The sequence below is a fragment of the Lepidochelys olivacea genome (assembly GCF_965140295.1).
Source record: "Lepidochelys olivacea isolate rLepOli2 genome assembly, chromosome: 21".
NCBI lineage: Eukaryota > Metazoa > Chordata > Testudines > Cheloniidae > Lepidochelys > Lepidochelys olivacea.
In genome coordinates this window covers 362,326-375,369 of record NC_140431.1, presented here as the reverse complement: position 1 = coordinate 375,369, position 13,044 = coordinate 362,326, and the positions used below count along the sequence as shown (strand labels likewise).

At 47.8% G+C, this 13,044-nt stretch overlaps 2 protein-coding genes across 3 annotated transcripts in view; both read right to left on the bottom strand.

The window, feature by feature from the left end:
- The window catches only part of TSPAN2 (tetraspanin 2), a 60,628-nt gene that overhangs the window by 6,887 nt on the left and 40,697 nt on the right, over positions 1–13,044 (bottom strand). For both annotated transcript variants that reach the window (XM_084611405.1, XM_084611404.1), the window contains 5 exons: positions 9,649–9,746; positions 9,085–9,159; positions 8,355–8,453; positions 1,502–1,573; positions 405–488 (listed from right to left, as the gene is read on the bottom strand). In XM_084611405.1, the coding sequence (XP_084467531.1) occupies positions 405–488; positions 1,502–1,573; positions 8,355–8,453; positions 9,085–9,159; positions 9,649–9,746 (428 nt within the window). The remainder of the gene's footprint in view (positions 1–404; positions 489–1,501; positions 1,574–8,354; positions 8,454–9,084; positions 9,160–9,648; positions 9,747–13,044) is intronic.
- LOC311511091 (myb/SANT-like DNA-binding domain-containing protein 7) lies at positions 4,787–7,637 on the bottom strand. The gene is made up of 2 exons (XM_084611406.1): positions 5,963–7,637; positions 4,787–5,375 (listed from the first exon to the last, which is right to left on the bottom strand). Exons 1-2 carry the CDS (start codon positions 6,517–6,519, stop codon positions 5,318–5,320), a joined length of 615 nt encoding a protein of 204 aa, XP_084467532.1. The 5' UTR covers positions 6,520–7,637; the 3' UTR covers positions 4,787–5,317.

Sequence of the window (13,044 nt, the reverse complement as noted above, 5' to 3'; positions counted from 1 at the left end):
AGTGTACAGCTTGGATCCAAATATTTAGGGACAAACAACACCAGTGCCAACAATGGGTTGGAATGGGTGAAATCTCAGGATAGCTGGTTGGTTTTCAGTACACTCAGCCTTTTTGGCTGAAATTATTAATTTATATTGATTTACAACAGTAACAAAGTGGAATTTCTCCCAGATAGCTTGTATTCACTCTATGGGGATGAAAAATAAACTGATAAAACTGGGACTTGCCAAAATTTATGTGGAGAGTGAGAGTGACTCTCAGAGAAAAGCGTCAGGGACAGTTGATATCATATGGAAATCTCCCCAGCAGCTACTGCAGAGCATCTCCCAGGAAATATGGACTCGGGGAGGGTGCAGGGATTTCGTATAGACAGAAAAGACAATGATATGATGTATTTACTCACTGTGATGCCAGCAATTCCAATTCCAACGATTCCAACTAAATGCAGATTCGAGTTAATTAAATTCTGGATTTCATCCAGGCAGTTCTATTAAAAACAGAATGAAAGTTCCACTTAACTCCTAGACAAATATTTCTATATAATTTCCCTAAACTCTTGCCTTCATGTACATGGAGAAAGGCTAACACAGTGACCTGTCTGCTAACCTGCCTTCTATGCCTTGTGCCCTGCTCGACATTTCTTGCTACTAGGTAGCTTACTCTCCCCTCATCTGAGCAATCAATAGGCTTTCAATTGCCAGGAATAATCTCCTTTGTTGTCCTCACCATACTCCTTTCTATACCCATGTGCCATCTCAATAGCACTCACATGTGGGTTTTCATTAATAGCTTCCCCACAAGTTAAAGCCAGCTATGTGTCTGGATACACTAAATCAGGGGAATATGGCCTTTCAGGATAATGGTGCAACTGCAGGCAGGTGCCACAAAAACTAGAAATGAGAGTGTTTCCCCCATTTTAATTGGCCACGTTCCTAGCCAGGGTCCTCTGAGCATGGTGAAGACAGGCACATGCCATAATTCAACCTTCAGCAGGCCTTTCATACAGACTCCTAGACACCAACATCTAAGTGCCCCTGCTCTTCAGACTGTGTGGCATTACTGCCACAGCTACCTGGGGAGGTGGTAGGGAGGCTGCAGACAACAAGAGCAGGGGCTGTTCACATTTCTGAGTCTGACCCCTCACTCTCCTCTGCCTCTATGCTGTTCAGCTGCACAGCCCATGGCTGAGAAGGTGTTGGAGCTTATTCAGAGCAGATAGCTGCTCTGACTTTCCCGAATATGATTCTACTTGCACATTTCTCCAATTTCATCTTAAGTAACTCTGATATGGACAAAGGATATCTGAATCATCTGAAGCCGGCTGATCCGACTGTGGACATAGTCTCTCCTCAGCTAGCTCCTCTGGGCTATAAACCTCAGTCCGTCCCAGTGTCATCATTAGTGCTATTTTTGCTCCTTGTGTGTCAGAGAAACTTCTGTTTCAAACTGACATATCTGTGGGGAACGGTAATTAAAACAATCAGCACAGAAGACACTCACCTTGGGCACCTGGATGCCCTCTGGACAGGTGGGCTTCACCTGAACCTCACTTTCTTTACCACAGCATTGAAGCTACATAGTTGAGAGAGAGACAGAAAGTCAAAAAAGGAAGAAACTACAGGCTAGTTTCCTACTGAGACTCTGCATTCAATGGCAGCAAGTGGGCCTGACTGCTCAAGGCAATACAAATCCCTGCTATGGACGGGCCAGCAGTTTCTAAATCCGTTTACCCAGGAAAACAGAAATAGTTCAAGCACTATGTGTAGAAATGTGGGCACCATGTTGAAGCTGCAGCAGAGTATGCTAGAGTCTTTATTACAGACAGAACATGCTATTGGGTTTGTGGCTAGTGATAAATCAACAGAATGTTTCAGTGGGTTTGTTTTTCCCATTTACACATCTCTGAGAAAATGCTTGGAATTTCTCTTTGGGTCATAATTAATAGGCATGGGAGAAGGACAAGAGGTTCAGAGGTTGTGAAATGTTAGTTATGAAGAATGTTGGAATGATATAAGCAGTGACAAAAGGAAGGGCTTGATCTCTATGGGAGGCAGCATTGCTTCACGAAATGAACACAGACTTGGGCACAAGTAGGGCTCTAAGTGTATGTCTACACTACGAAATCAGGTCGAATTTATAGAAGTCGGTTTTTTAGAAATTGGTTTTATATATTCGAGTGTGTGTGTCCCCACAGAAAATGCTCTAAGTGCATTAAGTGCAGTAACTCGGCGGAGTGCTTCCACAGTACCGAGGCTAGCATCGCCTTCCGGAGTGTTGCACTGTGGGTAGCTATCCCACAGTTCCCACAGTCTGCGCTACCCATTGGAATTCTGGGTTGAGATCCCAATGCCTGATGGGGCTAAAACATTGTCGCGGGTGGTTCTGGGTACATATCGTCAGGCCCCCGTTCCCTCCCTCCCTCCGTGAAAGCAAGGGCAGACAATCATTTCACGCCTTTTTTCCTGAGTTACCTGTGCAGACTCCATACCACGGCAAGCATGGAGCCCGCTCAGGTAACCGTCACAGTTGTCTCCTGGGTGCTGGCAGACACGGTACTGCATTGCTACACAGTAGCAGCAACCCATTGCCTTCTGGCAGCAGACGGTGCAATATGACTGGTAGCCGTCATCGTCATGTCCGAGGGGCTCCTGGCCGCGTTGGCCGGGAGCGCCTGGACAGACATGGGCGCAGGGACTAATTTGGACCAGGTCATTCTCTTTAGTCCTGCAGTCAGTCCTATTGAACCGTCTTATGGTGAGCAGGCAGGCAATACGGATTGCTAGCAGTCGTACTGTACCATCTTCTGCTGGGCAGGCAAGAGATGAGGATGGCTAGCAGTCATATTGCACCATCTTCTGCCGAGCAGCCATGAGATGTGGATGGCTTGCAGTCCTTCTGCATCATCTGCTGCCAGCCAAAGATGTAAAAGATAGATGGAGTGGATCAAAACAAGAAATAGACCAGATTTGTTTTGTACACATTTGCTTCCACCCTCCCCTGTCTAGGGGACTCATTCCTCTAGGTCACACTGCAGTCACTCACAGAGAAGGTGCAGCAAGGTAAATCTAGGCATGTATCAATCAGAGGCCAGACTAACCTCATTGTTCCAATAAGAACAATAACTTAGGTGCACCATTTCTTATTGGAACCCTCCGTGAAGTCCTGCCTGAAATACTCCTTGATGTAAAGCCACCCCCTTTGTTGATTTTAGCTCCCTGAAGCCAACCCTGTAAGCCGTGTCGTCAGTCGCCCCTCCCTCCGTCAGAGCAACGGCAGATAATCGTTCCGCGCCTTTTTTCTGTGCGGACGCCATACCAAGGCAAGCATGGAGGCCACTCAGCTCACTTTGGCAATTAGGAGCACATTAAACACCACACACATTATCCAGCAGTATATGCAGCACCAGAACCTGGCAAAGTGATACCGGGCGAGGAGGCGACGTCAGCGCAGCCACGTGAGTGATCAGGACATGGACACAGAATTCTCTGAAAGCATGGGCCCTGCCAATGCATGCATCATGGTGCTAATGGGCAGGTTCATGCTGTGGAACGCCGATTCTGGGCTCGGGAAACAAGCACAGACTGGTGGGACCGCATAGTGTTGCAGGTCTGGGACGATTCCCAGTGGCTGCAAAACTTTTGCATGCGTAAAGGCACTTTCATGGAACTTTGTGACTTGCTTTCCCCTGCCTTGAAGCGCATGAATACCAAGATGAGAGCAGCCCTCACAGTTGAGAAGCGAGTGGCGATAGCCCTGTGGAAGCTTGCAACGCCAGACAGCTACCGGTGAGTTGGGAATCAATTTGGAGTGGGCAAATCTACTGTTGGAGCTGCTGTGATGCAAGTAGCCCACACAATCAAAGATCTGCTGATATCAAGGGTAGTGACCCTGGGAAATGTGCAGGTCATAGTGGATGGCTTTGCTGCAATGGGATTCCCTAACTGTGGTGGGGTCATAGACGGAACCCATATCCCTATCTTGGCACCGGAGCACCAAGCCGGCGAGTACATAAACCGCAAGGGGCACTTTTCAATAGTGCTGCAAGCTCTGGTGGATCACAAGGGACGTTTCACCAACATCAATGTGGGATGGCCGGGAAAGGTACATGACGCTCGCATCTTCAGGAACTCTGGTCTGTTTTAAAAGCTGCAGGAAGGGACTTTATTCCCAGACTAGAAAATAACTGTTGGGGACGTTGAAATGCCTATATGTATCCTTGAGGACCCAGCCTACCCCTTAATGCCATGGCTAATGAAGCCGTACACAGGCAGCCTGGACAGTAGTCAGGAGCTGTTCAACTACAGGCTGAGCAAGTGCAGAATGGTGGTAGAATGTGCATTTGGATGTTTAAAGGCGCGCTGGCGCAGTTTACTGACTCGCTTAGACCTCAGCGAAACCAATATTCCCACTATTATTACTGCTTGCTGTGTGCTCCACAATATCTGTGAGAGTAAGGGGGAAACGTTTATAGCAGGGTGGGAGGTTGAGGCAAATCGCCTGGCTGCTGGTCACGAGCAGCCAGACACCAGGGCGGTTAGAAGAGCACAGGAGGGCGCGGTACGCATCAGAGAAGCTTTGAAAACCAGTTTCATGACTGGCCAGGCTACGGTGTGAAAGTTTTCTTTGTTTCTCCTTGATGAAACCCCCCGCCCCTTGGTTCACTCTACTTCCCTGCAAGCTAACCACCCTCCCCTCCTCCCTTTAATCATTGCTTGCAGAGGCAATAAAGTCATTGTTGCTTCACATTCATGCATTCTTTATTCATTCATCACACAAATAGGGGGATGACTACCAAGGTAGCCTAGGAGGGGTGGTGGAGGAGGGAAGGAAAATGCCACACAGCACTTTAAGCACAGCACTTTAAAAGTTTACAACTTTAAAATGTATTGAATGCCAGCCTTCTTTTTTTTGGACAATCCTCTGCGGTGGAGTGGCTGGTTGGCCGGTGGCCCCCCCACCGCGTTCTTGGGCGTCTGGGTGTGGAGGGCGGTTGGTTACACAGGGGCTGTAGTGGCAGTCTGTGCTCCAGCTGCCTTTGCTGCAGCTCAACCATACACTGGAGCATACTGGTTTGGTCCTCCAGCAGCCTCAGCATTGAATCCTGCCTCCTCTCATCACGCTGCCGCCACATTTGAGCTTCAGCCCTGTCTTCAGCCCACCACTTACTCTCTTCAGCCTGCCACCTCTCCTCCCGGTCATTTTGTGCTTTCTTGCACTCTGACATTATTTGCCTCCACGCATTCGTCTGTGCTCTGTCAGTGTGGGAGGACAGCATGAGCTCAGAGAACATTTCATCATGAGTGCGTTTTTTTCTTTCTAACCTTCACTAGCCTCTGGGAAGGAGAAGATCCTGTGATCATTGAAACACATGCAGCTGGTGGAGAAAAAAAAGGGACAGTGGTATTTAAAAAGACACATTTTATAAAACAGTGGCTACACTCTTTCAGGGTAAACCTTGCTGTTAACATTACATACATAGCACATGGGCTTTCGTTACAAGGTCGCATTTTGCCTCCCCCTACCGCGTGGCTACCCCCTCAACCCTCCCCCCTCCCCATGGCTAACAGCGGGGAACATTTCTGTTCAGCCACAGGTAAGCAGCCCAGCAGGAACGGGCTCCTCTGAGTGTCCCCTGAAGAAAAGCACCCTATTTCAACCAGGTGACCATGAATGATATCTCACTCTCCTGAGGATAACACAGAGAGATAAAGAATGGATGTTGTTTGAACGCCAGCAAACATACACTGCAATGCTTTGTTGTACAATGATTCCCGAGTACGTGTTACTGGCCTGGAGTGGTAAAGTGTCCTACCATGGAGGACACAATAAGGCTGCCCTCCCCAGAAACCTTTTGCAAAGGCTTTGGGAGTACATCCAGGAGAGCCGCGAATGCCAGGGCAAAGTAATCCTTTCACATGCTTGCTTTTAAACCATGTATAGTATTTTAAAAGGTATACTCACCAGAGGTCTCTGCCTGCCGGGTCCAGGAAGCAGCCTTGGGTGGGTTTGCGGGGTACTGGCTCCCTGTCCAGGGTGAGAAACAGTTCCTGGCTGTCGGGAAAACCAGTTTCTCCGCTTGCTTGCTGTGAGCTATCTACAACCTCCTCCTCCTCCTCCTCCTCATCTTCTTCGTCCCCAAAACCTGCTTCCATGTTGCCTCCATCTCCATTGAAGGAGTCAAACAACACGGCTGGGGTAGTGGTGGCTGAACCCCCTAAAATGGCATGCAGCTCATCATAGAAGCGGCATGTTTGGGGCTCTGACCCGGAGCGGCCGTTCGCCTCTCTGGTTTTCTGGTAGGCTTGCCTCAGCTCCTTAAGTTTCACGCGGCACTGCTTCGGGTCCCTGTTATGGCCTCTGTCCTTCATGCCCTGGGAGATTTTGACAAAGGTTTTGGCATTGCGAAAACTGGAAGGGAGTTCTGATAGCACGGATTCCTCTCCCCATACAGCGATCAGATCCCGTACCTCCCGTTCAGTCCATGCTGGAGCTCTTTTGCGATTCTGGGACTCCATCATGGTCACCTCTGCTGATGAGCTCTGCACGGTCACCTGCAGCTTGCCACGCTGGCCAAACAGGAAATGAGATTAAAAAGTTCGTGGTTCTTTTCCTGTCTACCTGGCCAGTGCATCTGAGTTGAGAGTGCTGTCCAGAGCGGTCAGAATGGAGCACTCTGGGATAGCTCCCGGAGGCCAATACCATCAAATTGTGTCCACAGTACCCCAAATTCGAGCTGGGAACGTCGATTTAAGCGCTAATCCACTTGTCAGGGGTGGAGTAAGGAAATCGATTTTAAGAGCCCTTTAAGTCGAAATAAAGGGCTTCATCGTGTGGACGGGTGCAGGTTTACATCGATTTAACGCTGCTAAATTCGACCTAAAGTCCTAGTGTAGACCAGGGCTAAGTTTTAATCTTGGCTTGGTCGCTGACTTGCTGTGTGGCCTGGGACAAGTCTCTCATTCTGTGCTTCAGGTTCACTGGCTGTGCAATGGGAATGATGACAGGATCTACCTTTAATACTGTTTACATCACAGTAGGGCCTGGGGGCCCTGGGCAGGATCAGTGTTCCGTTGTGCTAGGCACCATACAGACATAGAGGTGAATTCAGTCCCCACTGTGAAGGTTTACGACCTCTCACAAGGGTGTAATTAGTTACTGTCTGTACAGCTACTGTTCGGCTAAGTTTCAGGGATGCTCACAAACTCATCCAGCTCTTGAGCAAGGGACATGAGGGCTAACTGTCCCATGTGTCTGACAGAGAGAGGTGCTGATGCATTGCATGGGAAAAAGGCCTCTTTGTTGAGCTGGAGTGGACCCTGCTGGAGAAGCCAAAGCTGGTTGTTGTAGATTCTTTTGGGGATTGTTTTCTAGTTGGGCAAATAACACCTCTAGTGCACTGGAGACCAGATCTGCCCAGGACTCAGGTGAACAGAGTCCACTCCCTTGGATTGTTCTTAAGCCTGTGCCCTGTTGTCAGTTACTGGAGTTACTCAGCACTATGGCTATAAGGAACAGGATGGAGGGGGAAGGGCATGTGTAATGTTGTGCTGGAGGAAACACATTGATAAACTGAGGTACAAGAGAAATCGTTGGCACTGCACGCCTGGTTGTGGCTTCTTCATTTCTATGGTAACAAATGTCGTTGTCCAGATCCCTGGTGGTGACAGTATTCATTCACCATTAGTTTTTCTAGGGAGAACTTGGCCCAAACACCAGCTGCAGAAACCGATGGGGAACATTCCTTGCTTTGGGGAGCAGGAAGCCACAGTATTGTCACTGCAGGGTATTTTTTCCTCAAGTACATGAATGAGGCATGGGGCCAGTTTGGCCTTAAGGCTTGTCCACACATGACAGTTAGCAACAGTTAATTGGGAATGACTATCTCAATCAACTTCCCATGTAGAAAATCCCTTCAATAGCTGGTGCTGTAGAGAGCCCTTTGTGGCTGATGCAGCCCTTTAAATGCTGTTTGATTCAGAAATTTCCTGCCAATTCTGATTTTTTCACAGTTATATTTGCATATTAATACATTTTAAAGCCAGAAGGGATCATTAAGGTCATCTAGTCTGACCTCCTGTATAAAGCAGCCCACAGAATTTCACTCAGAAATTGAAGGTCTAGCAGTTTGCACTTCCCATGCTAGTACTTACCTGCAATTTGAGCCCACGACTTCTGGCACCTAAAGCAAGCTGCATACACTTGAGCCACCAGGTCACCTTTAAACAAACTCCTCAATTCCACTCCCTCAGGGCCCAGAGAGTGGGAAGCAGTCACCCTTCTGCAAACCCTGGCATTCAATTTTTGAAGGGTGCCACCACTGTGAGCACTATTTAAGCTCACATGAGTTACTTACAGCTGTGTGGAACTGAATGAGAGTTTTGTTACTCTTCCCCATGTCCATCACATAGTCTTTATAAGCTTCTTCATAGATGGTCTGGACCTCCTGTACTGCCTGTAGAAATCAGACAAGTTCATTGAGATACTGAACTGGAGACAACAGGGGACCTATCAGATCCTACTCCAAATCCAATATACATCCCTGGCTTTCCTCTCCAGCCCCTAGAGTCATGAGCGACTCCTCCACACTATTTTATCCCTAGTGATCTGGTGGACTGAAACAGTAATAGAGGTGCTCTGGGAGAGCAGGGCTCTTGGGAACTTATGAGAACTTGGGCAGAACCCTACAGCACTTGTTTACTATATTTCTGCGAGGCACTCAGAACCCAGGAGAGGTTCACTAACAAGAGATGTTCATTGTTTTGATTATGTACAGTTCCCCAGAGCATCACCCACTCCCCTACAGCTCTCCAGGCAGTTCTGAAGTTGATATTACTCTCACATACAGGGATTATTTATACTGTTGGATTTTCTGTTCATATGTGGGAATGGAGACTATGTCCCATTTTGAAGCCCAGCTTCTCAGGCTCATGACAACACGAGCTCTCCATGTCTAGAGGGTCACAGAGTCCTCCTGTTTCTGTGGAATCCTTCCCTAAAATGTGACCTTTACCTGACCTCTTCGGATCAGTCAGCAGCAGGAATCCAAACCCAGCCCATAGCATCAGAATCACCTTGCTACTCACCGCTTTTTTGCCTATGAATGCAAACACTCCAGCGGTGACTTCAGCAGCAAATATCACCAGCAAGCAGGCAAAAAACTGCAGAGGAGAAACAGAGTCTGTACTAGTTTTACATAAGGGCCTTTATACAAACTTTGCATCCCAAATCCTTCCACAAGGCTCAGTAATACACAACAGCTGAGGGAGGGAGGAAGGTGTTAGCAGGCAGAGGCAAGGGAGAAGGAGTGGTGTTTTCAGATTAGATTTTCAATGAGATAAAGGGCAGATGAGGTGGAAATAGACCCCGGGAGGTCGCTACAGATGGTGGAAGTGACAGAGGAGGCAGTCCCAGGAGGCAGCAGCTGAGTCAAGCTAGCAAGGGGATAAATTCACACATGGAAGCTATTGAATGCGACCTGTTGGAGATGTTGGGTTAATAAAGTAGCTGCTTATTATGAGGAGTAAAATCAAGTTACTGATCTCTGACCCAAGAGCTGTTCCCACCAGTGATGCAATGGTGCACCCCTGAAGGAGATTTCTATCAGAATAACCTCCAGCAGAGAGATGTCCATCAAGCCCGTTACTTACCGCTCCAAGCAGGCACTCAGACTCCCGCACTGCTCCACAGCACCCAAAAAATCCAACTGTCATCATCAACGCCCCTGCTCCCACCAGCACATACAGCCCTGTGGGGAAACCAGAACCAGTCCGTCTCAGAAGAGTTCAAACCAGAACAGTCTTTCAGACATTACATCACTTTTCCTGGCAGGGAGGAGCCTGTCATCCATTCTCAGTCCTGTGTTTGTGCCCCAAGGGACAGTCCCCTCCATCTCTACAGCTCCTCAGCAGGGCTGCTGTGTCCCCCAAAGGGAACCAGTCACCTCCTTAGATCTCATAAGCTTCCTTAAGCTCCACAAAGGCCAGCATGAAAAGGGTTCCTCCTGCCAGGTCTCCTGTATGGAAACCTGCACAGTCCAGCAAGAAGTCCACTGCCCACCAATAGGTGCTGTGTTTCATACATCACATCATATAGAATCATCTTATAGCAGTCACCACAGAACAAGAAGCAGGAAAGACAATCCTCTGAAGTCAGCACTGTTCAGGATCACATCTCCCTGGAGTGTACTTTCTCTGCAGAAGAGAGAGCCTCTGCCACACGGAATTCCTGTGACACTGAAGCACCTGACCTGGCTGTGACGGGCTGGGTCACAGAGACCCCCTTGGGACTGCCACCTGATGTGCTGAGACTACTTCTGAGCCCATTTTCCCTGGCAGCTTGGGATTTCAGTACCCTGTCTTGTTGAGCCAGACACGCTAGCCTGCTGCAAACACAGACCCAGGTCTGAACTGCGTCCCACAAAAGCTGCAGACTCAACTGAAAACGGCTTAGAGAGTGCTCCTATCTCTAGCACCCAGACACCCAGCTCCCAATGGGATCTAAACCCCAAATAAATCTGTTTTACTCTGTATAAAGCTTATACAGGTTAAACGCATAAATTGTTCACCCTCTAGAACACGGATAGGGAGATATGCACAGCAGTTTGCTCCCCCAGGTATTAATATTTGCTCTGGGTTAATTAGCAAAAAGTGATTAAATATAAAAAGTAGGATTTAAGTGGTTCCAAGTAATAACAGACAGAACAAAGTAAATTACCAAGCAAAATAAAACAAAAACACACAAGTCTAAGCCTAATACAGTAAGAAACTGATTACAGATGAAACCTCACCCTCAGAGATGTTCCAATAAGCTTCTTTCACAGACTAGACTCGTTTCTAGTCTGGGCACAATCCTTTCCCCTGGTACAGTCCTTGTTCCAGCTCAGGTGTTAGCTAGGGATTTCTCATGACTGCAGCCTCCTTTGTTCTGTTCCACCCCCTTATATATCTTTTGCAGAAGGTGGGAATCCTTTGTCCCTCTCTGGGTTCCCACCCTTCCTTCTAAATAGAAAAGCACCAGGCTAAAGATGGATTCCAGTTCAGGTGACATGATCACATGTCACTGTAAGACTTCATTACCCACTTGCCAGCACACATGTACACAGGAAGACTTACAAGTAAACAGAGCCATTTATAACCAATTGTCCTGCTTAAAGGGAGCCATCAAGATTCCAAACCGCCATTAATGGTCCACATTTTGCATAATTACAATAGGACCTCAGAGTTATATTTCATTTTTCTAGTTTCAGATATAAGAATGATACATTTATATAAACTGGATGATCACACTCAGTAGATTATAAACTTTGTAATGATACCTTACTAGAGACCTTTTGCACGAAGCATATTCCAGTTACATTATATTCACACCTATTAGCATATTTTCATGAAATCATATAGAGTGCAAAGTCACACTGGCCTCTAATGGGACCCATCTCATAGAACCCTCCCTAGCTTTTCTAAAGCGTATGGACTTGGTTTTGCCAGCTGGCCCAATGTGTGGTTGGGAAGCACACTTCACTGCTGTGCAGGGGGTGAGTGTGGGAAGCCCCATGGAACCATGCTGCTGGGATGTCTGGGCACAGGGCTAACATGACACTCTCCGTCTCCTCCAGAAGGGAAGGCACAGGATCTATTGCAAGATGCTGTCTGTCCTTGGCAGCAGTATTTCAGCTTTGGAGGATAGTGCTGGCTACTGGAATCGAGAAGGTGTGGGGCCTATTGGAAAACTGATGTCTCAGGAGAAATGGAATGAGATGATCACATTACAACTCCTGTGGACAAAGACTGGCAATAAAAAGTCAACGTTCTCTAAGAAGCTGCTGAGGGTCAGCCACTGTGAATCCCAGTGCTGAGCTCTACTTTCACAGAGGTGGGGCATCTCTCAATAGGTCAGTGGATACATGAGATGCTTCTCTATTTGGAGTGTGGCTTCTTTCCTGCAGAACAAATGGCAGGGACACTAGTGCTTCGTATGATAGCCACACCCCAGATCCATTAACACACACATGCCCTTATAGCATACTGATGCAGATGCCAAAATGACGGACAACATGAGCTGAGAGGGGCTCATGTTATCAGCATGTGAAGGCCAGGGACTTTCTTCCACAGAAGCTGCCAGCAAAAGCAGCATGTGTTATAGTAGGCAGCGTCATAAAGAAAGAGAGACAAACCATGGTCAGATGGTCTGGTAAAGTGGTTATGTTTGTAAAACACACAGTCCTTCTCATATGAACTGCAGGCAGCACCTCCTGCAGGGCCTGTTGCCTCCAGCCATATTTCATATTGCCCTCAATTTCATCAGACAGGGTCCGAGTGACCCTGCAATAGCTGATGGGAACACTGTGAACTGCCTCCATATTCTGGCTGGCTGTTCATGGCTAAGTGCTTCAGAGATAACTTGGGAGTGGTGGGTACTGTCCAGAAACTCTGGCTAACCTCTCTCTTGGACTTGTTGCCAGAAGAGCTTGGGCCCATCTTGCCAAAGGAAATTTGCCTGTATGGAATTTGCATGGCATGAAGACTGGTCAGAAACAGTGACAATCATAACATGGAATGTATTGGTGGGTACTGCAAGATGTCTCAAGAGCATGCTGGGGTGAGCCTGCCAGTGCAGATCAGCTTGGAGAGGAGAGGAAAGGCCCCTAGCACAGAAAGGCCCCTAGCACTGAGGGACACAGGCTTGGCACCTCATACATTTAAAACTAGTACTGGCCAAAGTACAGTACTATAGAAAATATTGTAATGATCATTTCTGCCCCACCCTGAGAGCTATTCAGCTTTTGCCATCTCCAGAATCTCTCTGCACCTCATAGTGGCATGAGGTCACTTGCATGGTTTTGTGTTCTAGACTTTATCTGGGGGAGAGGGAGACAGGTCGGGGCTGCTTCTTCCGAGCAGAGATCACATCTTATTTAGATTTGTAAACTGTTTAATGATGAATGGATGATAATTCTGCCTGGCTGCAGGCTTTCAGTCAGAATGCCAGGAGGGTGCTCGTTACTTGATGGAGTCTATGATTCCTTGGCCTCGGGTGCAGCACTGACC

Coding starts and splice junctions, on each gene's coding strand:
- LOC311511091 (XM_084611406.1), bottom strand. CDS start 6,519: ATGATGGAGTCCCAGAATCGCAAAAGAGCTCCAGCATGGACTGAACGG. Junction 5,376..5,962: donor CCGGCAGGCAGAGACCTCTG/GTGAGTATACCT, acceptor TTTCTCCACCAG/CTGCATGTGTTTCAATGATC.